Source organism: Numenius arquata, chromosome 1, assembly GCF_964106895.1.
Source record: "Numenius arquata chromosome 1, bNumArq3.hap1.1, whole genome shotgun sequence".
NCBI classification, from domain to species: Eukaryota; Metazoa; Chordata; class Aves; order Charadriiformes; family Scolopacidae; genus Numenius; species Numenius arquata.
In genome coordinates, this window is record NC_133576.1 from 44,474,815 (window position 1) to 44,502,700 (window position 27,886).

The window sequence follows — 27,886 nt, forward strand, 5'->3', positions numbered from 1 at the left end:
GGAGTGGATCGAAATTGGCAGCAACTTTTTATTAGCCTGAGGATAAAGCAACTGTATCGCATCAGGATTTATTTATTGTTTTTTTTTTAAAAAAAGAAAGGAACATTTTTATTTACAGACATTTTTGTTTACAGAGTAAATTTGCTTTCGAGGGTTTGCTAAAAACGTGAGGATTGTTCTAAAGCATGCTACTGGGCTGCGTTTGATTAGGATTCCTTCCTGCTACGACAAATAAAAGATCACTCCAACGTGTTCCTGAAGGAGTTTCAGTGAAATCCCAGTGATGTAGGTAGGAAGCACGTTTCAGTTTAAAATGCTGAGGAAAAGAAACTCAGTATTGCTTCAACAATTTCCTTACCTGCATTTTTTAAGGCTCCCTCAGAATGCCAGTGCTCAGGAGAGAAGCAGGGGGGTCACGCAATCACCGTAAGAGTCTAGCGCAGCGTGGGGTGAACTTACGTGGCCCACAAATACCCCTCACAATGGCTTGAGGGTTCCCAGTTCTGCAATAAAACTACACCCTAGCTGACCTGTCCCCCTTTTTGCTAGGCACACATACACGCCTCGGTTCAAGTTCAGAAAATAAACACAAGCAACCGACATCAGGTTTAACCACTAGAAATAAATAGTTCGAATACCAGGGAGAGGAGTGTTATCTCACTCTCCTTAGTGGTGGCATTCACTCCTTTTTAATGATTTGCAGGTGTCTAACTGTTTCCCATTGAAGGTGTAGGCACACTACAGTGGATTTAGACCTTCCAGCAAGTCTCCTTCCTCTGATCACTTTTCACAGACCCCTTCAGCTCAGGAACTGTTGCACGCAGAAAAGGAAAGATGAAATGGAATAGGAAAGGAAAACTTGCAGGAAAAAGAACAAAAATGCCTGAATCGTCTCGTCTGCCACATATCACATCTCATGTCACACCCACACACCACGATCTGTCATGAGTTCAAGCATTGGAAGAAATTTTGGGTTTCTTCCAGGACGGCAGGCAGGGTGAGGATCACAAGAGCACCCCAGAGCCAGTGAAGATCGCTGCCAAGGTCTATCCCGCGCTGAGAAAACAGCTGGGAACAAATATTCCTTGGGGATAGGAATTGCCAACACAGCAGTCTTTCATCCTTTAGAAGTGTAACAATACTGATGTTTGTGCTGAAACCCCATACAGGATCTGCAACCAACCCCCTGAAAGCAGTTACCAGCGTCCTCCTCAAAAGATTTTCCTCCTCTAGGAGTAAATGGTTTTGTTTATGCACATGGACTCGTAACACTCAACATCAAAGCCACTCAAGAGAAGGTAGGGTTGGGCAGAAACCTCTGTGGAGAGCAGGAGTGTCAGAGAACAGGTGACCTGCCCTGTCAGCCCCTGCAGGAGAGCCGCTGCATGCTCACAGCCTCCAGAATCCCTGCATCCCTCTCCCGTGCTCAGGTAAGAGCGGCAGAGCAATCCTCGGGACCAGCCCTCCCAATCTCTCAAGATACGGCTACAATAATGGTCTGATGACACAAAAGAGACCCGCCTTTAGCTCACAACCACCACCTCAACACCAGTGTTACCTCACGACACGCACAAGTAATCCAATACACACTCCTGCTGCAGATTCAGATTTGTTCAAAAATGTTCCAATTTGCTTTGTATCAGCAGGAATAATTTCTTTATCAACAACGAGCAAAAAAACAAAACAAAACAAAACACAAACCCCAAACCCCAAAAAAGCCCCTACTCTGATCTTTTTCCTCCTGTCCTGCCTAGGTCACAAGCAGTGTGAGCACTGGCCCATTTCTGGTAAGATCATACTACTGAATCTGTGCACGACTGAACCCCTCACCTGAACAATGACAAAGCTACACCCTGGGGCTGGAGTGTCCTTAATTGCTTCCCCAACTGCCCCCTCTTAAATTAGATGAATACAAGAACTACAAAGTTTTAACAGCCACCACCAAACAGCAGGTATCTCAGTCTCCAAGTTACCAATATCAAGCACTTAAGATGGCAATTTCTCATCTTTTCCATGAAAAATATGCATTACCAGCATTGCACCAATGTATTTACTGCTCCAGATAGCGTCAGAGGTTTTCACCTCACACATGCAACTGTCCTTCAGAAGACTGAAATTACAGGGTTTCTTAATCGTAGCTTCTTGTCAGCATGGGATGTAGGCAAACCACCAGGAAATTTGCCTTCCTGTTATTGAGCTCCATTCCTGTCATTCAACATCTTCCACTGGAGAAGGGGAGGCTACAAATTGTCAGCAAACCAAGCAGCTGGGCCTCACATCTGCATTTGAGTTCTAAATTTAAGCCTCCTACCACATTCCAACCTAAATATAGGAAAGCGTTTGCTTCGTTTATATGATATCACGTATGTACACATATACAATGATGTACTGCAGAAATAATTACTTCTAATACAGCATGGCTAAAGACAGACACCGGGTGTATGAGAAAGTGATCCTCACCAGTCAACAGTACAAACCAAGAAACTGCCCAAGCCAACTTCTAGGAAGTGGCAAGGACTCCAGGTAGCACAAGAGCCTTCAGGTACTCGGGGTGCTCAGACAGTAACCTTGTCCTAGGGGTGAGCCTCCACGCCAGGCCAGATCTTTGCTGTGACAGCCAGTGAGCCGCTCCACCAGGTCAGCCTGGTGCTTCAGGCACTCTCTTAAAAGACAGAAAAACACATCAGCTCAAAATTGTTTGCTCCAGATCATGTCAAGTCAGGTTCATTTATCTCAGCATACTCACTAATAAAACGGTTATTGTACCCGAGGGGGCAAACCTCCTCATCAAGCCCAAATATACCCACCTACCACCTTCTCCTCTGTCCAAGACCCAGTGTAATCCAGGAGCATCCGACTGATTTGGTGATACCCAAAGAATCACTTCCAGTCACTGGTATGTGGATATTGGACAGAGGGGCCTGAATTGCTACATGAGACCATAATCTCTCTGGATGCAACACTACATTCTTACTGCACACAGAGTAGAAACAACTTCACATTTTACCCGCGCCAAGGCAGCTCCTGCCAAAATTGAGACTTTTAACCAGAACAGACAATAACACTCTTGACACCTCACATTTTTTGTCCAAAGAGACCTTTGCCAAGGCAGAGTGTTCTTTACTTAGAAGTAATCACCAAAAGAAATCAGACCCTGGAGGTGAAGGACTGCCTCTGTGCTTAAGAAGACACTTCCAAACAGAAGGAATGTGAAAATCCATGTGATATCCTACAGCACAAGAAAAGGTCATAGCCTCCGGGACACACAATAAGGACAAGACTGCAATTCTGAGCAGACATAACCAGCAAGTTCTTACTTCGCTGTTGAATACCTGCTATTCTCAAAACAGGCTACATCTCAATGTCTTACACGTCAGTGTAACTAAAATTTGACTGCAAAATTTTTTAAGTGTCTAGATGCTCCAAAGAGAAGAGCTATATAAAGAGACCTAGAGAACTATTCATGATTCATGGGCTAATTCTGAATACTTTTAATGGATTGTACAGATTTCTACATCTGGTTTTATGAAGTACATTATATTCCAAATAGACATGATGCCATCTGGTAGATAAATGCCTATCTTCTGCCTGTGAAGCAACAAGTGATCCCATAAGGCTCTTACTGATAATTTCTCCAAAAAATTTATTTCTTGGCTAACTGCAACATGAAAGAGTTCTTGTTGAAAGAAGCAGAACGGCCTCCAAGTTTTGCACATAGGGTGCTCAAATATTTTTCACAGACACACCAGGATCATATTGCAATAGAAGGATCTTCCAATAACACAAAATTGACTGACACATTTTACTTTTACTTTCCAGTGTATAAAAATCTATTTTTGCACTTCTTCTTATAGAAATATGCCACACGTAAGAAGCAATGGATTAGAACCTAGGCAGAATCCCTACCATATAAACTGCAGGTAAAGGGTAAAAACAGAGACGGAGAAGTTTCAGCTAAAACCTTTCATATATAGCAAGAATTTTACTACAATCCCTTTCCAACAGCCAGGTACACTATGTTATGTTAACTAACAGGCCTTTTAAAAAGTTAAAAGCCAAACCCCAAACAAAAGGAAACATAAAAAAAAAATCTCACATCAACTTTAGTCTGTGCTCTTCCACCTGAAGAAGAAAGCCTGAACACAGTAGGCAAAAAGAAAATCCTGTTTCAAGGAAAATACCATCTCCAATATTCATATATCATGCATTAGAGATTCCTAGGACTGAACCGCTAACACTTGTATGCTGCTAGAAGCTTAAGCATGTTGTAAATACATTATCTGCTGCAAGCAGGATATTTTTGTATCAGGCTACCTGAAAACCTGAATCTGAATAGAAGTTTAAACCAGTCTTCTTCCATAATTCATTTTACATTTAAAAACAGTTCACATTGGATTAGTTCCTTTCAACGAGCCAAAAGTTATAAGCTAACAGGAGTGTCATAGTGATGATTCTTCAGTCTTCATCTTTTTTGTTTCTCCATTCGAACCACGTTGCAGTTCCTCCTGCCTTTTCTTTTTCTGCTGCTGTAACCTTTCCTCTTTCCTCTGTAGGTAGTCGGCCATGTTATCAAACGAGGCCTTGTAGAGGCTGCTGTAGTGTCTCTCTGTGCCAACAAAACCTGCAATTGGGCAAAGCAAGAACACAAGACAAGTGTTAAATTCCCCTTAGTGGTCTCAGCAATTACTTCTTGTACTGTAATTCTGGATAGTGGCATTTCAACTCATTTGCTGTGGCCCTATCCACTTTATTTAATATCAGCATTTACACTGCGGAAGCCTGATTTGTGTTGGTAAGCATCTGTCCTGCATTCACACAGCCAAACATAGCCTCCGTTTTTAGGCTAAAAAATTTGCACAGAGGCAAGCACCTGATGCTGAAGCAAAGAAGGCACACAGCTCTCTTCAGACGTTGGACACTTCAAGGCTCCTGGAGGCAGACTTCAAGGCTTCTGTTTTTAAAGCGAATGCTGTTGCGCCTTACTGTTACGACATCCCACTGGGGTTGTACCCCAAGACCTACACACTGCAAAGGCCATATGCTACCTAACTGTGCTTAGCTGACTTGCCTCCTAGAGTATTAAGTTAAAAGAAGCCCAAAGAAGTAGACTTCAAACAGTGAAGTCTTACAAGGCATACACATTTCCAAATATTTACCCTGTTAGTTCTATCGCACCTTCTGTCAATTCAGTATAATATTCATCACACTATCTCTGAGACTACGTTTAGATGAGTTTAACAGGGAACTAACTACCATCCAAAAAATCCCAGATTGTTTCTGTAGAGAATACACAACGAGACTAGCTGGGCTAGGTCCACATTTCTAAAAAATGTTACAGTGGTACCTGACAAAGCCAGTTACCTCTAGTTCTCCTTGTATTCCTACCTTTTCCCACTTTCAAAAATTCTTGATCTTAAAGGGCAAATGTAAGGAATCCAGTATTTGCTAGGGTTTGGTCCTAGCGTGCTGCTCCACGGTAATGTATATACAGCGTTCCCTTGTTTCTTGGTACACAAAGAAACCAACTTTCCCTCGCTGGTATTCAGCAAAGCTCCTGCCTTTAATTTTGAGGGTCTTGCACTCGCATAGTAACCAATTTATTGGCCGTTGGCCCTGGGAGAAATTGCGTCCTGTCAGTTTGAATATCCATGCTACTCTATACTTGATCAGCCTGCACTAAATCTTGCTCCATCTTTTTCTAAGATCAACTAGAACAGATGTCAAACTGTTGAAAATGTACTTCAAGACTGACCATAAATCCTACAGAATCATTCAGGTGAAACAAGCTTATAAAAAGATATGCAGGCATTAAGATTGGGTTTAAACAACATAACGATCACCTTTTTTAAAAGAAGTAACTACCTTTTCAAGCACTAATTACGCATTGGAATAAGTGCTCATCAAGTGAGTCTCCCCTTACTAATTAACAATAATAGACCTTGTCATCTGAGCAGTCCTCCTTTCCCAGCTGCAGAAGCAGCCGGCTACCGTGTATCACAGCAATTTGCTACGCTGGCTAATTATGCTCAGAACCTCTTCCCCTGCCTGCTCTTTTTGCTTCTCTGTTGCTCATTTTCACTCAGATCTCACACTTCTAATTATCTGCCTGGCTGTAACTATCAAGTCTGCAACACCTACATGCAAACACTCTCCCTGCTGAAGGAGTAACTGAATTCCTTTTAGATTTGAAAGACTGCACCAACTTAATGACAGCTTAGTAACAGCTACACCCTAAACCATTCAATACTAAGTATTAAGGAGACTTTACATTAGACTGCACATTCCTGCAACTCTTACATCTATGTGGGTTAATCACCTTTCCGTATGACTACCAAGAACAGACCAAGAGACCAGTGGGGACTGTAACACCTTTTTCAAGAAAGGAGGCTCCCAGTCTCCCAGCAAAAGTACAGGAGAGAGATTTCAATTATTCAACTCTCAGTACATAATGAGAAATCCACTAGCACATACCACAACACAACCCTTCCCTATCCTGCAGCCATCACTCCCATAATTTCAGCTTTTAAATAAAGTTGCGTTGTTTTTAAATACAAAAAAATCCTGAAAACATAGGGTGCTTCTGAACTAGTCAATCGTACTATTTTTCTACCAGAGCCGGGGTAGGAATCAAGAACAAAATGAAACAACCCTGATACCAATCAATTTCATCCCTGATGACACCATCCAGAGTCACACCTCCAGCCACAGCAAACTCCACATAACCTGCCTTGCCAAGGTGGACCCAAATCGCCCATCTTTACAGTAAAGCTGCTCCTCCCACGGCTATTTCAATTCTTACTATCTCCACTGTACTTCTGATAAAGTGTCACGCCCAGGTAAGAGACAAGACAACAAACAACAGTATTAAGTATCACAGCAGTATGACAGACTCCAGCAGCTCTGTCACAGGGTGTTTAGATATATCCCTGTGATAAGGTGTCTATGTAAAACAGTTATAAAGCTGCAATTCACCTCTAAATACCTACAGCATTTTGTGGTAACAGTAACCTGAACGCACTTCATGATCTACACTAACTTCCATACCAGATGGGGTGATGAAACTGAGAAAGCTGAATTATTTAAGCAGCTTCCAACAGCCAGCTGAACTGACCTGAACTCTGATTTTTGCTCTTAGATCTTATGCTTTAACTGGAACAACTGCATTTCCTGGGCCTTTCTGACAAATTTCTCACCTTCAAACACTGTCCAGTTGTCTTGCAGATATTTTGACATCTTCTGTAATCCTTTGTCATCACTTACAGGCTGGGAAAAGAAGGAACATCACATGATATTTTAGGAATAATAAACAATGTCATGTTTCACAGCACACTGGAAAACTCAACAGCTCTCAGATGAGTACAGTGTAAGGAGAGTGAGTGTAAGCCCTCCATGATGTCTTTTAGGCTCCTTTTTTCCAGGACTGCTATAGAAACCTGGCCTGAGATAATGTGTTCTGCTGGGGAAGCTTTGCAGCTTGAAGGAAAAGAAAATGCATTTCCAATTACTGATCTGTGAGGAAAAGGATTATCACAAGAACATGTAAGCATCAAAAAAGTTTCATTTAAAACCACTTCACTACTATATCATAATTAGCTGGGGACTTAGAAGGATAACAAGCGAGTTTCCAGTTGTTTAATAGACTATTATAGAGAACTTGATATCACATCTCTCAAATTTGACTCCCTGTTCGCAATGAAAATAAAAATTCCCTAATGCTTCCAGAAAGCTTTGCTCCCCCGAAAGGATCCCTCAGGGGCAGGCTCAGGGAAGGCTTGTACGGAAAGCATTCCTGAGCAAACCACAAAGTGATTTAATTGTTTTGTAGTTTTTTTTTAAATAATCAAGTGTAGCACACAGAAAGCACAGGCAATGATTTAAAGTACTGAGCACCACTGCTGACAACCACTCTCCCACTATGCCAGATGTTAGCTTTACCAGAGAAAAGGTAACAGTACTCATAACAAGCTCTCAGCGTCTTTGCGTTATACACAGGTGAGAGAAGTAGAATAAGATGTGTATTTATGACTTTTGCTCAGTCTCAAGACATAGAGAAGTGTGCCATTTAGCTTTCATGGAACATAGTTTACTCCATTTTTATTATGGCCTCAAGACAATGCAAAACATTCAGAATGTTAGCATAACGGAAGTATCTACCTTCCACTGTCCATCACATGGTCTGTACAATTGAAGAGGAGCTTCCCTGTCTTCCTCCAAGATCCACAGATCTCCCGTTTCCTCAAACGCGATGTCCCAAATTTTATGTTTCAAAGAGATTTTCTCTCTGTAAACTAGCTGCTGGGCAACAGCATCAAGCTGAAAGACGTAGACTGCAGGAATACTTTGGAGAGAAAAAACTTAATTACCATTATTACCAAATCCACCCACAGCCATCACTTGTACAGCAAACTACAACCACCCACTCTAATTCCAAGCAGAGCCAAACCAAAGTCATTAGGAATTACAAAAAATACCCTAGTACTTCAAGTGCAATTCACTTACATGATCTGAGGCAGAAGCTGTGAATACCTAACATGTCAAATGGCTTTTTAAGTGTTATATGAAAGAAAAAGCAGTCAATGCTGACTTTTCTTTAAAAGAAAAGGTAGTAAAGGGAATTTCATAAGGATTACTAAGGGTTTATATAAGGAGTGTTGCATCATAGCACTCTGGCTTCTGGGGCTTCACTTGAAGGAACATCTAGCTGAGCACCAATCAAAATAAAACAGGAAAGGAACTACATGCCAGGGAGGGGAGGAAGGAATGAGAGGGGCAGGAAACCTCAAGACAGCTGAAGAACAGGATTCTGGCACTGCACTCATCTCCATCTCTCCCATCAGCACTCACTCCTCTAACAGCCACAGCATCTACAGGTAGAGCTTCCTAACCTCCCTCAGACAGGTCCCCACTGTGGCAGCCAGGACACTTCAGCTCCCTCCTGAGTTGCCTACCAGTTCCACATGACAGCACTGTTCAGAAACGCTGGGCTGTGGAACTGGAAAAAAAAAACCTAATGCAGAGCAGAGCGTGGCCTCTGGGCTAAGTGACACAGGCACAGCCCTCGGCTGATATGGCTTCCACTTCCAGGGCCAGTTTGGTTGCCCACGGAGAAGGCATGACGGGAAGCAGCTAAGGCTCCTTGCTCTGGCAAAGAGTGAGTTCACTGAGTGGACAGAGAGCCGATTTCACTGTACAAGTAGCTCTGGCAATCTCTCCCCTTCCTGCTGGCAAGCTTTTGTCAGGAAGAACAGCTTCCTTGGCAGGCTTAAGGTGCTGTGGAAAGAGAGGGGAAGAGGGCTCATTCATTCCCACAGGACATTTTCCCGCCAGTTGGATTTGTAAGGTTCCTCCATGCACGGGCCCTTCAGCTTCTGAGTGTTCTCTCCTTAGGCAAACACATACATTTGAACCCAAAAGTCAACATAGCCTCTCCACACTTTTAAACTGAAGCAACTGTGGTTTTAAACAGAATGGCCAAACGCATTTACAGGAGCAGGAGATGGTAACAGAAGTTTGGTGCCACAGCAACCCTGAACAAAATGAGACCCAAAACACACGGGTCAGGCACAGTAATTTAGAGAGAAAGCCTAGCACTGAGCAGGGCTCTCATTCATCCTAGCCTAGCCAGCATCACAAAGTCTGCAAAATTTAACTAAGCTGGGTAACCCTAACACTCACCTCTGCACTCAGACCAAGTACAATAAGGATTCAGAGGCTCCCTGAGAGGCCAGAGGCATGCCTGGGATGCTCGGAGATCCACAGTACCAAGTACTTCAGGCTAGGGGAAAGTTCAGACAGCCAACAGGGAAAACTGCCCTTGCCTGTGCAGGAGCTGTGATGATTTCAGCCATTATTCCATTTATTCTTACCGGTCACACAGAATGGCGACATAACTACCTTCACAGCAGTAGGTTATTCTTGACACAGGGTATTTCTATTAGGAAAAGGAAAAGAAACATCATTGTAGGTTAAGACCATTTACGGGCAGAAAATTCATGCTCCATTTCTTGTCTTAGCCTATGAAATTTAGCAGATGTCTAAATTCACAGTAATTGTACCGTCTACTGAATTGTAGCAGCGTTTGTTGTTTTATGAAGTTTTCCACACCTCTCCCTCCACAGCCACCCAAACAGAGATCAAATGGAAAGGTTTTAGTGAACTACTCTTAACAGACAAACTAACAGATATAGGAAAGTACACCTCAAACATTTTCTCCTGCAATACTAATGGCAAAAACATCAACATTAGGCCTGCCCAGCCACAATACCAACTGGCAACTTAGAGATTATAAACACAAGCCATTAGCCGCTGTTATGTTTGTTAAAAAAAAATAAATAAAAAAATAGATAGTGATGCATAGCTAATATCCTTGCTGCATCGTCTCTGGTTTCAACCTGTGCCTGGGTGAATCCATAATGCTTAACCAAAAATGTGTTCTGAAGAACAAAGCAAGATTGCCTGAGGTCATTTTCCTCATTAAAAAAAAAAAAAAAGCTCAAACCAGAAAAAAAACCCCACACCCAACACCACCAAAAAAACCACACACCACACTCCTAATTTAGAAGATTTATAGCCTTTTCTGGGAGAGAATCAGAGAAATACTTTTGCTGCACAAACCATACTACTTGAAATATGTAACAACTGAAGGCTGTTGAGAGGGAAGTAAGAACTTGGGAGGAGCAGGGAAACTGCAAGAAGATGCCCTAGGGTGCTTTTTCAAAAGTATCTGTTATATAATGTGAAAGACAAAACTGCAAAGGCAAAAGGCTGGTTCTCAAGTAGATTTTATAAGGAGTGATAACACCAGCACTTCCGATTAATAAAACCTTCCTACTAGAGAAGTAGTGAGTTATTCACTTTAGGGCAGGGAAAATACATCTTCTTGACACTCTGCTGGCAGAATTCAGGTGCATCCTCAACTCCTCTTTCCTTTTACACCCTTTCCAGCCTTCACCTCTTTCCCTAACACCACATTGGTCACTAGACAGAACCTCTGGTTCACCAGGTGAAGCGGAATTTGGGAGTAACCACGGGATTTTACCCTTTGAGCTACCAGCTGATGTATAGGCATTCTCAGGCTGCTTGTTTCAGAATTTTGCAATCACTGTCGGACAGCAAAGCAAGCTGTACAGCTTCCAAACATCCAAGTGAGCAAGTTTAATACCAGAAGCTAACTATTTTGTCAACAGTACATGATGCAACTAATAAAAGATAAACCAACTGCAGGAAAGAAAGTTAATTAATGGTATAAATATAGCTGAAACCCAGGGTTACACAGTACAACTCCAGCACATGAAGGAAACAAAAATAAAATCCATTGTGTGATACAATCTCATGGGGGAGAAGCAAGAACAACAGCACGCACACATTTTTCACTCACATTCTCAACTGCCTGTTTCGACAGAAGAAGAGATCTTTATAAAAAACATTATCAAAAGAATGATATGTTTCAGGGCTCTTGGGAACAGATGGGACTAATCTCTTCCTACTCTGCAGAAATACTAAGCTGTTAGTTTACATTTAGCATTGGGACCCAGAGCCCCTGTTTAAGACGAACATAAAAAATGCTTATGGTTCCAAATACAGGGTAGGATGAGTGGGCCGAATCAGAAAGGTTCTCTGTGGCTAATACATCTAAATGTAGTTATTGCAGCATGGAGCCATTTACACTGCAGCTTTGGAGCAGAACTGACAGGTCCTATTGTAAACCACCAGTGGGTTCTTTAGACATTTAAGGGAACAAGCCAAGATATATATTAACAAAACACCAAACCTGTGATATTTATTTCTAATAAAGCTCTGCCTCTCTGTCTCTCTCATGACAAACATGCAGGGCAAGTGCAGCGATGGGAATTGCCCACCTACGCAGCTGAGTGCTTTGTCAGAGAGACAAAGGGTTCTGTGAACTTGAAGTATGCAGCAGCTCTCCCCTCCCTCACTGGGGGAGGGAGGAGGAGGCTTTTTTTGATTTGAACCAAGTGTTACTCACAGCTGGACAGAGACAAGAAAACGCATCTTCTTTGCGAGCTCTTTCCTTTCCATGTGTGAGTAAGTTAACAATTAGCAAAGTGAATGCAAGCCCCAGAATAGTATCCAGTTCAAGGACAAGCCTACAAAATCAGTTAACTTAAAGAACAGCTACAAGTGAAGTCTGCAATAAACAGATGTTTGCTTGATACTCTCTGAACTTATTCAGCATTTATATGAGACTGTTATCAGCCTGCCAACACCTAAAAATTAACTTTTAATGTCATCCGTGAGAAGAGGTGACCCTATGAAAAATTAATGTACTGAAACACTGGGGTAGAGTTGTGCAATTCACGTTCTGGACTTTAAACAAGCTTCTGCTGTCAAGAGGATCAGATGAGGTGAAAGCTCCAAAGCAGGAAAAAATTTACATATAGCTACGAAATTAGAGAATTACTCCCATTCTAGTAGGAAAATGAACTGGGGATCTGCAACCCATCAACTGAAACCAATGCTACACTGCTCAAAACCACTCCTATATTCCCAAAACAGACATATATTCATCATCTGCCAAGCAAAATAAGCCCACATTTATGTGCCCTCATGACCCACCATTGCTGAAGATTCCGTTACCATTGTGCTTCAAGCTGTGTTTGAAGCTTCAGTGCGTTCACAGGGGTTATCAATGGTAAAAATGAAATGCAATACAAAAGAAAACAAAATGAAACAAACCACTTATACACCCATCTGATCTTTGGTTGCCAGGGTCATTTGCAGACAACATGCTAGTTACAATCTAAAAAGTGCTGACGAGAAACTGTTCCCTTAAATTCAGACTATAAATGTCACACCAGGTTGTGAAGATGATCTTTGATACACCTGGATGCACAACACAACTAAATACTACCACCAGACGTCATCTCTGGCACTTCTAGCACTATTGATGCCAGCAAAACACAAGTCTCCTTTCCCCTTTGGTCCTGCTGGCCAGCGAGACAGTAATTGTTCTGACAGAAGTACGTATGTACAGCTGTGTAGCAATACAGCACAGAGGTGGCAATGCACCACAGTAAGGTTTAAATCTGTCATTTATCTGTCTGTAATCAGTGGAACACTGCCAAATCACTCTTCCAAGTACGCAGGAACTCTGGAAGTCAACTGAGTCTTCCGCACCCCTCAAGCATCGTGCAAATTTTGTGTCATTGGAGACAGAGTTTAAAAAGCCTGTATGAAGAGCTGGCAGTAAGCAGAATTTTGCAGATTCAAGGAACCCCAAGGCTTCCACAAACACCATTAGGAGACACTAAAACATGCCAATGAGTAGAAGAACTGCAAAACACTGCAGGAATACAGTTTACTAACTGACATGTTATATCTATTAACTCAAGTTTGTGGGTTTTCCCTTTCTCTCATTGTTTACTCACACCAAGGTAAAGCAGCTAAACAGAGACTTCTCAAACAGTCAAAGGGAACCCCAACTTTCCACTGAGAGACTCCATCAGTACACAGCATATCCTATGGAAGGGACTTTGTCAGGTGTGTTAGGAGGCAAGGGAAGTTATTACTAAACTACATTCAAAAGCATTCTAAGACAGTTGGAGCTTTTTGCCTTTTTTTTTTTTTAAAGTTCATTTTTAAATTAGTTCCGGCTTGCAGCAACAAGTTTTTTTCCTCCAACATTTGTTAGCTTATGCAGTGCTATGTTCAAGGCTTATTATACAGTTTAGTATTATTTTTCATAACTTGTTTGTAAGCAATGGAGTTAGGATTCAGTGTGAGATCAAGCACTGTTAATTTACATGCAAGTTATCTTACAAAATGGTAAGCCAGTCTAAGCAAAAAGTAGCATTTTTTAAATTAATATTAGGATTCCCCACTTCACAGCTAGTTGCTTACTAGTCCTCAATGATCCAATAAAGCTAGAAGGCAAAGTATTTTAATATAAAACCATTCTTCCCCCCAAAAGAAATGCCTTGCAACATTACTGCAGACGTGGATTTGACAGCTATCAAGCTATGCTGTTTCAAAAGAGCACAACACTAGAAAACTTTGGTTTTGGAAGTCCTTGAGCTGCTTACTTCCAGAAGGCTATACATGACAAAGTAATTTTGTACATTTGCCTCCATCTTAATTCTCCCTTCCTCGCTCAGATCCTGCTGCACCCAGACTACAAGAGGATACTGGATATGTGGACTTGTTCCCAAAATTGGTACACATGTTCTTGCTTGTGAAAAAACCCAGCAGTAACTACTTCAAAAATATCAAGCAGTAGACTCAACCTGAAACAAGCCAAAGACCTCATGAATGTCTAGGAGAGGTCTCTGGCTCCGTTGTGCTTTAATTTTTAAGTTCAGGAGCAGGTTAAACTGTCCATAACAGATTCTACCCTGAATTCCTGCTAACGGGAATTGTAGGCAGAAAACAAAATTTCCAGTATCTAAGCTTTGAATCCTGTGATGCAAACGGCTGCTCTCCTGGGCTTATGTACAGACAGAAAGCTGCATGTTATTACTCCAACACAAAGAACAACTTGCTGATGTCTTCTGCGCAGAAACAACCTCTGTCAGGTCTGTCCCTAGGAGCTTGGTCCTTCCACGGGTTGTGCTCCCAGTTCAGTACCTGGGAATCCCACAAACAAGATCAGGCCAGACCTACATAAACAGTAAAGAATCCCTGAGAGATCTCCAGGAATAGCTCCTGACTGATGGGAGAGGCTGGGCACAACACACTTTGACTAACCAAAACCACAACAAAAGACAAGGCAGGAGAAACAGAACTTTTCAATTCAATTTCAGCCTGGATATGAATTCCACAGTGGTTTTGCCTAAGAGTCATGTATGGCTACAGGCTTCTCGCCCACCTAACAACTGGGAGACAGCTGTGGTCTTCAGAGAAAGAAATATTTTTAGAGATTCACATGAAAAAACACACCCAGCAGCATGGGTGGTAAAATGAATAACTCTTAAATGACTCAACAGATTAGCAACTGGCTTAATATGATGTACACAGCAGGGTACACAGAACAAGTGCTGTTTCACTGCAATTCACACGACAAGAAAGAACAGAATCAGAGATCAAGCAAAACCACTGCTCAGATGAGATAAGCACCCAAATCACAGCAGCACCCCAAACATGTACATATCGCACACTCAGGTAGAGGCTGCAGGACAAGGAGACCTCCTGGAGTATTCAATTTTCATATGGGACTTGTACATTTTCATTTTGGACATTGCGCAGCTTCAGAGCCCAAAGGAACAAGCCCAGCATTTTGACTCCAGGGGCAGTGACTGGTTACAAACATTACAAAGCTTCTTTTTGCTCAGATAAAATTTCAAAGTGTTAAAGGTGCAATTTAAGTAGTTCCAAAATGGATGAATTTTTAGATCTTTCCAGTGTTACAGGCTATTTTCTGACTAACAGACTTTCTTTCCCAAAATACCAGGCTTTTATAACAGTTTCTAGGTCTTGCATAACTTCCAAACCCACCGAAAGAAGGGAGGCACTCCTAACAAAATGTAACAAACATGTTTGGGAGCCACAAGGATCATGAGGAGAGCAAAAGCACTAACACACATGGGCGTACCTGGTCAGGTTTTGTTGTCTCTGACCCACAGATGCTACTTAGATGACAGCAGTACACTTCTTCCCCGCTTTTGTACTCCCAAAGTCTCAGAGTCGAGTCCTGGACAGACAGAAGTGGACACAAGACGATTACTAACAGCACCTCAGGCAAAGAGAGGCCTTCAGCTAAATCCCATTTCCCTGAAGAGCTTCCCACAGAAGCTGCTAAATAGTCACTTAGTTAAGACCTCAAATTGCAGATAAAGCATTTTAATTAACATAATTTTTCACCTCAATTCTAAATTACTCAATCATGCTAACTTTAATTCTCCTTTTGAAGTGGAAATTGGGTAGCTGGAGGAGTGCTTTTCAAGTCTGTCTCAAATAGCCCAGTAATACATGTGCTCAGCACTTTAATAGCAATTCTTTCAGGTTGCCCTTCTCTGGCCCCACTCGTTATCACCCAAATTCTCATTTGATTTAGTAACCTCCTGGAGAGAAGCTAAACACTTCCCTGGAAAAAGAGAGTCATCAAAGAGTGTTTGCTAAGAATGAAATATAGCTGCACACAGCACTAACACCAGAGTTGCTTAAAGAATTAGAGGAACAAGAGATAAGTGCCTTAGGGAAGCAAGAGCAGCAGCTGAAACCAAATACTAAGAATTACTGTGATCTTCACAGAAAGCATTATTTGTTTCCTGTGCGGTTCTGTTAGTCTGGGAAACAAGGAATATTGTTTCCCTTCCTTTAGGCCAACTCCATCTACCCACTCTGTACAGGTCTGGCATGACAGCAGGATCCCATCAATTTAAGAAAAGGGCTGAGGGGAGGGAAAGGAGGGAACACTCGGTTCTTCATTCCTCATCCAAGCACTGTGTAGCAATGCACTGCAAACTCTACACAACACGCACTCAACATACTGTGAGGACACAGAGACAAGGACATACTTCAGAACAAGTCTCACAAAGGAAAACAAGTGGGAGGGTGAAGAGGAACCAGTTTTCTTATCTTAAGAGCTCTAAAAAAAAAAAAAAAAAAAAAAAAAATCTGTTAATCTAAGGCCATTAATTCTCAGGACACTCCATATCACGGCAGGCTGGCATAATATCCATTTGCTTCAACGTTGTTTAAATAGTACGATGATTAAAGTTTGTCTGTGCTGCAAAGCAAGAGTTAATGATGAAGACACACTGAGGACTTTGCAATTTCTCCATCCCAGAGACCTTAACAAAAAGCTAGCCTTGCTGTAACCACAATAAAAGGCAATTATATGATCTAGGAATAGAATGGCTGAAGACTGAACAGAAAGTTGAGAAAAGGAGGGAGGGAGAGAGAGGGCATGCTGGAAACCACAACAGATTATTCCAAGTATCCCAAGGAACTTGGGGGAAACACAAGCAAACAATGGTTTTAAAGTCTAAACTTTCAAGAAAAATACTTTTTTGAAGAAATTGGAATACATACCCCAGAAGCTGACAACAGCAGATCAGGGTAGTTGGGTATTACAAGTATTTTGCTTACAAACCTAAAGGGAAAGCAGTCAAAAGTTGAACTCTCTTGCATGACACTGGTCTTTAAACACATACAATAAGAGAACATACCAATTTTAAAGAGAATATTATAATAGACAACCAAACAGATACTCCACATCAAGCCAACAAAGAAAAAGTATGTCTGCAGTACTTAGTATAGTATATATACTACACAAACTACTGACCTTCTACTTAATAGCAAAATTATTTCCCCACCTGCACTCAAGGAATTCTATTGACTTCCTCCCAACTGAGAGCACTGTTATTTAGACCAAAAAATGCCAATGGAGATAGATTTACTTGGGTACCATGTTGTCCTTTCACTATTCATTATGCACATTAAAAACATAAATCACCAGATGCTTTTAAAACACAACAGTGATGATTCGGCTTTCAGAGTATTACATCTCTCCCATCCCAGTTGGAGATTACTCAAAAGCAATCTTTACTAAATTTTAAAACAAGCATGTGGCAATTTACCACCAGTGTCTGCATTCAGCCAGAAACCTTGTTTTTCAGAAGTATGTCATATTGCTATGTCTACCATGACTTCCCTAGTGACGAGGACCTGACCTTCTGGAGTTTTTTATTATCCGAGAGCTCAGCAACTTAAAATGTAGTGACCAGAGCAGAACACTACCTGAGAGAGACAGTATTGCTTTTGAAAACGGACATAGTTTTAAGGCCGTTTGAAAAAGAAAGAGAAAAAAAAATAGAAGGAAGAGATCTGGTCACTGTAATACAAACTTTCATGACAAAGCAGTAATGGCGAGTGCATGCAGGCGTAATAGATCCAGGCAAGAATCACCACGCACCCCACTGAAAGAAGAAACTTCATGAGTGTGAAACAAGACAATTATAGCTACTCTATGTAATCCTTTGCTTATTCATTCCTAATTCAAGTATTGAGTTTTTAAAATATATTCCAATCAATTTACACTAAGTGCCTTTCCACTCTGTGGCCACTAATGAACTCTTTGAGTGGACACAATAGCCTCCATTTAAAAGTGTCTTTCTGACCATAAAGTTCTATTAATTATAAAGTACAACTGTGTACACAGTAGGTGGAAACATCAGACACGGCTCTGTAAATATGCTATAGCAACTGACCTGATCAAAGACTACTTAGATCTTTAACATGAGTAGTATCTTACTTTTATACTATGCCAATTCTACACAGGTTAGACTACCAAATGATGTTATTAAAATCAGACTGGCACTCCAAATTAATCTGTGTCCAAATGCTCTATTAAAACATCTTGGTGGCTAAGTTTAGATAGGTTGCTATCCATATCTCAAGTCCCACACCGTCTTTCTTTACTCTTGTTTCTGATATAGGGAGCTGACTGCGCCATGTTGCATCATCTTATGGTCCATTCGGACCTGGAATGGTGGTGTTATCTCCAAGTAACTCAGTGGCCAGACAAGCAGAATTAGGTGCGTTCTCTGCCCCATGCAGGGTCAGGTCTTCTCTGCTACCTTGTCACTGTGGACTTCAAAAATGTAGCAGTGGCCACTCAAAAAAAAAATCTGCACAACCCCCCTACCCTACTCAAAAACCCTAACAACCAACAACAAAAACCTCCAGAAGCCCACAAAACCACACAGAGGTAGAAGGCAAAAGTCAAGAGACTTTGTTAATACCACAACTGACAGACATTTTAAGCAGCAAAACGTAGAGGGAAAAGTGTTTTAAAAGTCTGCTTGCCATTTATGTCTTCTTCATGGGAAAGGACTACTGAAAAGAAAAGGGAAAGTACAATCCCTCCTGTAGGCTGAAAAGGAAGTCCTGATAAACTGGCTAGAAGACAACCCCTATTCCTATACCAAAAGGACAACCCATCTCCTAGCAAATCAGAGCACATCTGAATCACATCAGTATAGCTAGCACATTGCTTTGCTGTCTTCCACTCTTCAGATCATTGTAATTAGAAGGATTTCCACTTTAGGATGGAGGGGAGGGGAGAGGAGGGGAGGGGAGGGGAGAGGAGGGTCATCTTTCCTGTTTTTATGCAGAGTGAACCCTGCATTTTACTAGACTTAGTAACACAGCAGAACATCATCTTTCTATAGGGATATCCCCTATGATCCACTTTCCACAGATCCTTTTACTTGCGTAAGTGTTCTTGCCCATCGCAATGAACCAATCTCAAGAAAAACACCAACTACTAGAAAGGCCGGGTAACTACATTAAGAAGCGTGATTTCTTTAATCTATTTTATAGGACCATGTTGCTGCCTCTAGCTCACTGCAGTCTAATATCCAGGCAGAAAGAGTGCTCTATTCTTCCTATTGATACAGCTGGGTTTTTTTGTATTACCACAGAACCTCCAAGTCTGAGCTCAGTACAGAGATGCTGGTAGATTAGCATCTGTTCAAACCGTGAAGACTTCCTAAGACTTCCCTCCTTAAGATTAACAATCTCCAGGCTCTGTAGTCTCTTGTGGGCAGCAGGTTGAGGGAGGCGATTCTGCGCCTCTTCTCCACTCCAGTGAGACCCTATCTGGGCCCCAGCTCTGCAGCCCTCAGCACAGTGAAGACGTGGATCTGCTGCAGTGGCTCCCGAAGACCACAAAAATGATCAGAGGGCTTGGAGCACCTCTCCTGTGAGGACAGGCTGAGAGATTTGGGGTTGTTCAGCCTAGAGAAGAGAAGGCTCAGGAGAGACCTTATTGTGGTCTTTCAGTACTGAAAGGGGGCTTATAAGAAAGATGGAGACAGACTTTTTAGTAAGGCCTGTTGTGACAGGACAAGGGGTAATAGTTTTAAACTAAAAGGGTAGATTCAGATCAGATATAAGTCGTCATTTTTTTAACAGAAGGATGATGAAACACTGGAACAGGTTGCCTAGAGAGGTGGTAGATGCCCCATCCCTGGAAACATTCAAGGTCAGGTTGGCCGAGGCTCTGAGCAACCTGATCCAGTCGGTGATGGTCCTGCTTATTGCAGGGGGGTTGGACTAGATGACCTTTAAAGGTCCATTCTAACCCAAACCCTTTTATGATTCTAACATAGACCTAGCTGTTGTTTAACGTGATTTGAGAAGACAATCATTTCATTCATTGAGGCACAGCGAAGAGCTGCATACAATAACGTTTGCACACAACAAACTTACTCTCTGTGTCCCAGACAGTAGGACACAATGTAATAAGGAGCCTTTGCCAAGCTGACTCTGATCTTCTCATCTCTGTCTGCAGTGAGGACATATTGGTCATCAGGACTCAGTGCCTGTTGGTAAAGGGAGAGTTTTAGTGCCCAGCAGTTTGATGTTTGTTTTAATATAATTCTTCCTAGCCATGAGGACAAAAAAACCAAAAAACACATATAAGCAGTATACTATCTGTTTGTCCTGACCCTGAACGGCAGATGCAAGCATTAAGCCATGCTTTTCCACTGACAATGGAAGCATAAATCTTTATGACAGTAACTTTCTCAATTATTAAGACAAGCAACACTGACCACCAGGTCCAGCAAAAGCCACTGAGCTCCAAAGCTACAGGCAGAAGTCTCACTGCATCTTACAAAGAAAGAAACTTATCACATTGAAGAGCTCAACTGACATGACAGACTGGGTGAATTCCCATATACATTCCATCATCAAGTCTTCTGTGACTGTAAAATGAAGACTTTTTGAATACTCGCACTCCCAGAATATATAACCCTTTGGTAAGCTTGTTTCCTTACCAAACTCTGCAAATGCAAACTCAGTAGGAAGAAATCCACAGCACATACTTCAGTTATATAAAAGAGAACACCAAAATTTCAGACAAGAGAAACAGTGAAAGATCCAAACACAAGTAGGAATGCAGGTTTGTACACTAACTACACAGAGGCACGTGCTTACCACATCCAACAGCAGAGACAAGTGACCCAGCTCAAGTTTTCCTTCTGCTTGGGGTTCTGTTATTGAGTAAGAATAGACATCACCAGACTTGTCTGCAACCAGAATCTTATCATCTGCAGCTGTAATTATCAGGGAAGTGCATCTCCTTTTCACCAATCTGAAAGAAAAAAAGCATAGTTTGAACAGAGCTGGATGGCAGCTCCAGCAAGTCTGGATTCAGACCCAGTTAAACAAACTAAGGGACTAGATGAAAAGCTCCCAGATGTAACATTCTTGAAATGGCAGCAGCAACAATAATGTTAAGGGGCCAAAATAGCACTTTTGAGACCTATTAAATGACTAAACTATGTAATAGCAAACACCTGGGGAGGTGGGAGAAAAAAAGGAGACATCATTAAAGCTGCATGCCTGCATTTCGCTTATGTACTTTCTCGACTGAGCATTTTGCTTAGGCAGCCCAACAGAAAGATGATAGACTTTCCTGCACTCTCTGTAATAAAAATACAAGTTAAACATGTAGGAAAGAGAAGACAAAGTGGGAATTCTCCTAGTAAAAGTCCTTTGCAGCAACACATCTAAACACTATGTTGAAACTGTTTCTCCAGTTGCCACTTCATACTATAAAAGGAGCCTCAAGGACTCCTCCTCCTCACAGCCAACATCAGAGACACAGAGTCTCAGGGTACCTTGTCCAGGCAAAGACCTGAACTTGAACTCTGATTTGCCCTCAGCATCTGCCAGTATCTTACAGTTCCAGTTGCCAGTATAGCAGGTAATGAATTTCTTACAATTTTCAGATAAATTTAAGGACCACGGATGTCAGAAAACAAGTTTTTAAAAAGGTTTAATCACTTACATAGTCTGGAGTATGCTTTTGCAACTTAACAGCTATTGTTATTACTGTTATTCTTTTCTTTTCATAATGCCTGTTTTCCAAACCCCTCTATGTCCTCTGTGTTAACATAGGACTGTGGACAGCAGGGATCATATAATCATAGAATAGTTAAGAGTTGGAAAGGACCTTAAAGATCATCCAGTTCCAACCCCTCTGCCATGGGCAGGGACACCTCCCACTAGACCAGGTTGCTCAAAGCCCCATCCAGCCTGGCCTTGAACACTTCCAGAGATGGGGCATCCACAACCTCCCTGGGCAACCTGTTCCAGTGTCTCACCACCCTCACAGTAAAGAATTTCTTCTCAATACCTAATCTAAATCTTCCCTCTTTCAGTTTAAAACCATTACCCCTTGTCCTATCACTCCACTCCCTGACAAAGAGTCCCTCCCCATCTCTCCTGTAGGCCCCCTTCAGGTACTGGAAGGCCACTATAACATCTCTCTGGACCCTTCTCTTCTCCAGGCTGAACATCCCCAGCTCTCTCAGCCTGTCTTCATAGGAGAGGTGCTCCAGCCCTCTGATCATCTTCGTGGCCTTCCACTGGACCTGTTTCAACAGGTCCATGTCCTTCCTGTGTTGACTCCAGAGCTGGACGCAGTACTCCAGGTGGGGTCTGAGGTGACGATGATAGGGAATGGACATTTCTATTCACCTACTCTGAAATTCAGTAACCATCTGGAGACAAAAGAACAATACACTGTACTTCAGGTAGGAAGACAGAAATTCTAATACTTTTTAGTGACTCTTTAAAGGAACACTGTAACAACAGCAAAAGAAGTAAGATAAGGATGCCCACTAGAACATTGCAGGCTCAGGCAGCACAGTTTCATAATAGGTTACCTTGCCAACAAGGAAAAGCCTTGCTCCAAGTTCATTGTACTGTCTTTGACCTTAAACACAAAGATTCAAAAGTTCCCCTTGTCTGAAATCAGCTGACTACAAAAGCTAGCATTGCCTGAAACCTTTTATACGCCTTGCCACAAAACACTGACACAAGTTACATAGCTCAACTTTGGCATTCTTTTGCCTGTATTCCCAATTTCCTAATAGGAAGTAGCAACATTCCCAAAATATCCAGTTGTGGTCCTGGTTGATCCTTTTGTGAAAACTGAAATGTCAAACAATTATCTAATGGTGTATTACAGGCAAGCCATACACGCAGGGCAGCAAGGAAGACAGAACACAGACTGAACAGAATTTGCCATTTCTGGGAAGGTTTTTTTTGTGATTACTTACTTGTTACAACATTGGTTAACCCACCAAAGGTCCATCATGCACCCTTTGCACACAGCCAAGCTGACAGAGACTCCATTTTGGTTTGTAACCAGGGCCTCACACATGTCAGAGACCACCAGAAGCAGAGACATCACACACTGAGGTACCTCCTTAGGAAGTCCTTCGTGGTCCTCTTTTTACAATTGTCACATGCAGCAGCAACAGAAACCTTGTAACTGGAGGACCTCTGGTGGACAGTTACAGACTCTTTTCTCAAGAGGATCATACTACATAAGGGAAACACTTGGCAGCAAGTCTAAAGATATGATTTTTGGAGAGTTCACAAACTCTTCAAAACATCTTCTCCAAATCAACAGAATCGGACAGTGCACTCACTAAATTCCTCAGTATTGCTCTTACAGGCCCAACCTTAGTGTTCACCAGGAGTGGGTAAAGTTTCAGTTCTTAAAGATGCAAATACCATCTTCCGGAATAAGAAGATAGATTATCCTTTCCTTGGCCAATGATATAAACATCTACACTCCCATTCCTGGGGTGGGGAATACCACGCATCACTTCTTGACAAGTATCTTTGAATTCCCAAGAATATTAAATTTGTTTGAGCAAGTAGAGGAAAAAAAAAAAAAGAGGAAGCTTAGTGATAACAAATGGCAACATCCTAAGTACTACTGTTTAATAACTTATAAGTTTTATAACTTATTTAACTGTTTTATAACGTCTATGTTATATAAGGCAAGACTAGGGAAGTTGCGGGCCCTCTCCAGAAGGAAACGTGAGACCTGGCCTCCCAGGATATGGATAAGGCTGAGCTACTGAACAACTTTTTTGCCTCAGTCTTCACCGGCAAGGGCTGTAACCACACTGCCCAAGTCACGGAAGGCAAAAACAAGGGCTCTGCGAATGAAGAACTGCCCACAGTAGGAGAAGATCAGGTTCGAGACCTCTTAAGGAACCTGAAGGTGCATAAGTCCATGGGACCTGATGAAACCCACCCACGGGTCAAGAGGGAGCTGGCAGACGAAGTTGCTAAGCCACTTTCCATCATATTTGAGAAATCGTGGCAATCTGGTGAAGTTCCCGCTGACTGGAAAAAGGGGAACATAACCCTGATATTCAAAAAAGGAAAAAAAGAAGACCCAGGGAACTACAGGCCAGTCAGCCTCACCTCTGTGCCTGGCAAGATCATGGAGCAGATCCTCCTGGAATCTCTGCTAAGACATATGGAAAATAAGGAGGTGATTGGTGACAGCCAGCATGGCTTCACCAAGGGCAAATCGTGCCTGACAAATTTGGTGGTCTTTTACAATACTGCCATAGGCTTGGTGGACAAGGGCAGAGCAACAGACGTCACCTACCTGGACTTATGCAAAGCGTTTGACACTGTCCCGCACGACATCCTGGTCTCAAAATTGGAAAGACATGGATTCGATGGATGGACCGCTCGGTGGATAAGGAACTGGCTGAATGGCTGCACTCACAGGGTTGTGGTCAATGGCTCAATGTCCAATTGGCGGCCAGTGACGAGGGGAGTTCCTCAGGGGTCGGTACTGGGACTAGTGCTATTTAACATCTTTGTCGGAGACATGGACAGTGGGATAGAGTGCACCCTCAGCAAGTTTGCCGACAACACCAAGCTCAGTGGCACAGTCGACACGCTGGAGGGAAGGGATGCCATCCAGAGGGACCTGGACAGGCTTGAGAGGTGAGCTCGTGCAAATCGCATGAAGTTCAACCAAGCCAAGTGCAGGGTCCTGCACCTGGGACATGGCAATCCCAGGCACAAATACAGGTTCGGTGGAGAATGGCTGGAGAGCAGCCCTGAGGAGAAGGACTTGGGAATGCTCGTGGATGAGAATCTCAACATGAGCCGTCAATGTGCACTGGCAGCCCAGAAAGCCAACTGCATCCTGGGCTGCATCAAGAGAAATGTGGCCAGCAGGTCACGGGAGGTGATTCTACCCCTCTACTCTGCGCTCGTGAGACCCCACCTGGAATACTGTGTCCAGCTTTGGAGTCCTCAACACAGGAAGGACATGGATCTGTTGGAACGGGTCCAGCGGAGGGCCATGAAGATGATCAGAGAAATAGAGCACTTCCCCTATGAAGACAGGCTGAGAGAGCTGGGGTTGTTCAGCCTGGAGAAGAGAAGGCTCTGGGGATACCTCATAGCAGCCTTCCAATATCTGCAGGGAGCCTACAGGAAAGCTGGAGAGGAACTCTTTGTCAGGAGATGTAGTGACAGGACAAGGGGTAATGGTTTTAAATTGGAAGAGGGGAGATTTAGATTAGATATTAGGAAGAAATTCTTTACTGTGAGGGTGCTGAAGCACTGGAACAGGTTGCCCAGGGAGGTTGTGGATGCCCCATCCCTGGAAGTGTTTAAGGCCAGGCTGGATGGGGCTTTGAGCAACCTGCTCTAGTGGAGGTGTCCCTGCCCATGGCAGGGGGGTTGGAACTCGATGATCTTTAAGGTCCCTTCCAACTCTAACCATTCTATGATTCTAACTTCAATTTAATCAGCCGTTAACTCCATAACAAAGTGACATGTAACATCCTGCTTCCTTACCTGACACTAATGCATTCCCAGGAAGGCTTTGTATGGAACAGAATCAGATGTTTGCTGTCATCTGTCAAGGCAAAATAATCTCCTGATGGGGAGAAGGCAAAAGCTAGGATGTCGTCACTTCCTTTATCTGTTGGGTTTCCATCCTGTCTAATAGAGAGAAGGGGAACAACAGTTTACAACCTAAGAATTAATCCGTAAGAAGAGAAGGTTGTTCTCACACCACAAAGAAGCATGAAAGCAAAGCACAAAGCTAAAAATTGTATTTGTGCTTAAAAATGTTGTGCCAACTTGAATATTAATGCAAAGAAAAAAGCCAAGAAAAAGGAAATTGATATAAGCCTGTATCATTGCTTGCTTAAAAAAACATGCTAGGGTTTGTGCTATCAGATCTTGATACAAATTTAGGGGAAAACAGTAAATTTGGCTATAGGTAAAAACCATGACCACAAGTTGAATTTAGACTAAGACTTTTTCAGTTTTTGAAATCTCATGACTTGGAGACTAGAACCCAAAGTAAAATATTCAAACCAGTATACAACTCCTTCCAGCTGTCTTAGATGGTCTAATAAAAAATATAGCATTTTCCCATAAATGTCTTGACTGAGAAGAGTCATACAGAAGAATTGATTATACTACTGGTGTTTCTCTAAAAACCAAAATGATGTACAGTTTCCATTCTGGATGAAACAGAAACAAACAAAAAAATGCATACATACATACATATCCATCAGGGTTAGCAAAAACAACTTAGCCATCACCTGATCAAGGCGTCATCTCACTACTTTCTTTTATTATCTTCACTGCCACATAACCTCAAAAGGAGACGCACCCCCTAGGAAAACAGCAGATTTCCTAAGCAGATTTTCTTACCCTTTATTTCCTAAAGTCTTCTCCGCATTGCTGCAATCGTACACGAAGAGACTATCATCACTGCAAATGAAAAACAACGGATTAAAAACACTGGAACTAGAACAGCCATGAGCTTAACCACAGAGAGTGTCAACTCTTTTGTAACACAATATTATTTTGTGGTTATTTGTGCAACTGACCCCCATCTTGAGAAACACCACCCCCCCGCGAAATGGGCTCCCAAAGTACTACAAACGCAGTAGAAGTTTAAAACCTTGGATTGTACACATACACCAAAAAAAGAAATCGTCACCTGTTGGTGAAGTAGCTGTCGTATTTAATGGTTAACATATTTGTAACGTTAACTCTTTTCTCTGGTGGAGTCATTCAATAGTGCTAACAGTGTCCCCATACTCATCTAGATTAACATGTATTTGTGATTTTATTGTCAGGGGTATCATAGAACGGTTTGGGTCAGAAGAGACCTTGAAGATCATCGAGTTCCAACCCCCCTGCCATAGGCAGGGACACCTCCCACTTGACCAGGTTGCTCAAAGCCCCATCCAGCCTGGCCTTGAACACCTCCAGGGATGGGGCATCCCTGTTCCACAGGGACAGGCAACCTGTTCCACAGGGTGACTTCCTACCCTCTTCTCTGGCGCCATCGGAAAGTTACGAAGAATGTGTAAGCAGAAGCTCTGCGGTTATAAAACAGATCACCACTGCCTGCCCCAGCAAAGGTAAAGGTTTCAGGTCTGCGTATGTTTTGTCAGACACTTCCATGTGTCTGACACACGGAAGAGATCTGCCAACATTTAACACAAGTTGTTGACGCTGCACAGTGGTTAAGGCAGGGTCTTAGTCCTTGTCCTAAGTTACACTAAATTAAAATACATGTGATTTATGGGATAGACGTGAGAAAGCGCAATTAAAACAGGAGACAGCAGAGTAATAAATTGCACGAGTACACTCTTTCCCGGGTCTTTCTACATCGGGATGCAGCTCAACATAAGATAATACGTACTTATAAAGGCTTAACGTATTTGTCACTACCGTTTACCCTGCTGTTCACGCGCCAGTGACGTGCGCAATCGTGCCAGAAAACCGTTAAGACTTTACAGCTTTAAAGCGATATTTCAGTAACAACACACACGGACACACACACACGGAACACCTAAAGCCCCGCGGCCGCGGCCTCCTCCGCCGCTCGGCCCCGCGGCCCATCCCGCCGCCTCCGCCGCCGCCCCGGCACTGACCCGGCCTCCCTGTACCGCGCCGCCAGGAGTCGGCCTCCACCGGTGGCGGCCATGAGGGCCCCGCGGACCGCCAGCGCCGGACTGGCACCGGGGCTGCGCCCCCCGCCGCCGCCGCCACCCTCCATGCGTCAACACCGCCACGTGCGCGCCACCACGGGCGCAGAGTATAGACATCACCACAG

General features: G+C 42.7%; 1 protein-coding gene across 1 annotated transcript; it reads right to left on the reverse strand.

Annotated features, from left to right (window-relative positions):
- WDR4 (WDR4 tRNA N7-guanosine methyltransferase non-catalytic subunit) lies at window positions 1-27,863 on the reverse strand. The gene is made up of 11 exons (XM_074168358.1): window positions 27,705-27,863; window positions 26,470-26,529; window positions 25,600-25,746; window positions 20,902-21,058; window positions 20,173-20,285; window positions 16,990-17,050; window positions 15,548-15,646; window positions 9,867-9,931; window positions 8,155-8,338; window positions 7,194-7,263; window positions 1-4,621 (listed from the first exon to the last, which is right to left on the reverse strand). Exons 1-11 carry the CDS (start codon window positions 27,827-27,829, stop codon window positions 4,440-4,442), a joined length of 1,263 nt encoding a protein of 420 aa, XP_074024459.1. The 5' UTR covers window positions 27,830-27,863; the 3' UTR covers window positions 1-4,439.
- Window positions 27,864-27,886: the final 23 nt, after the last annotated feature.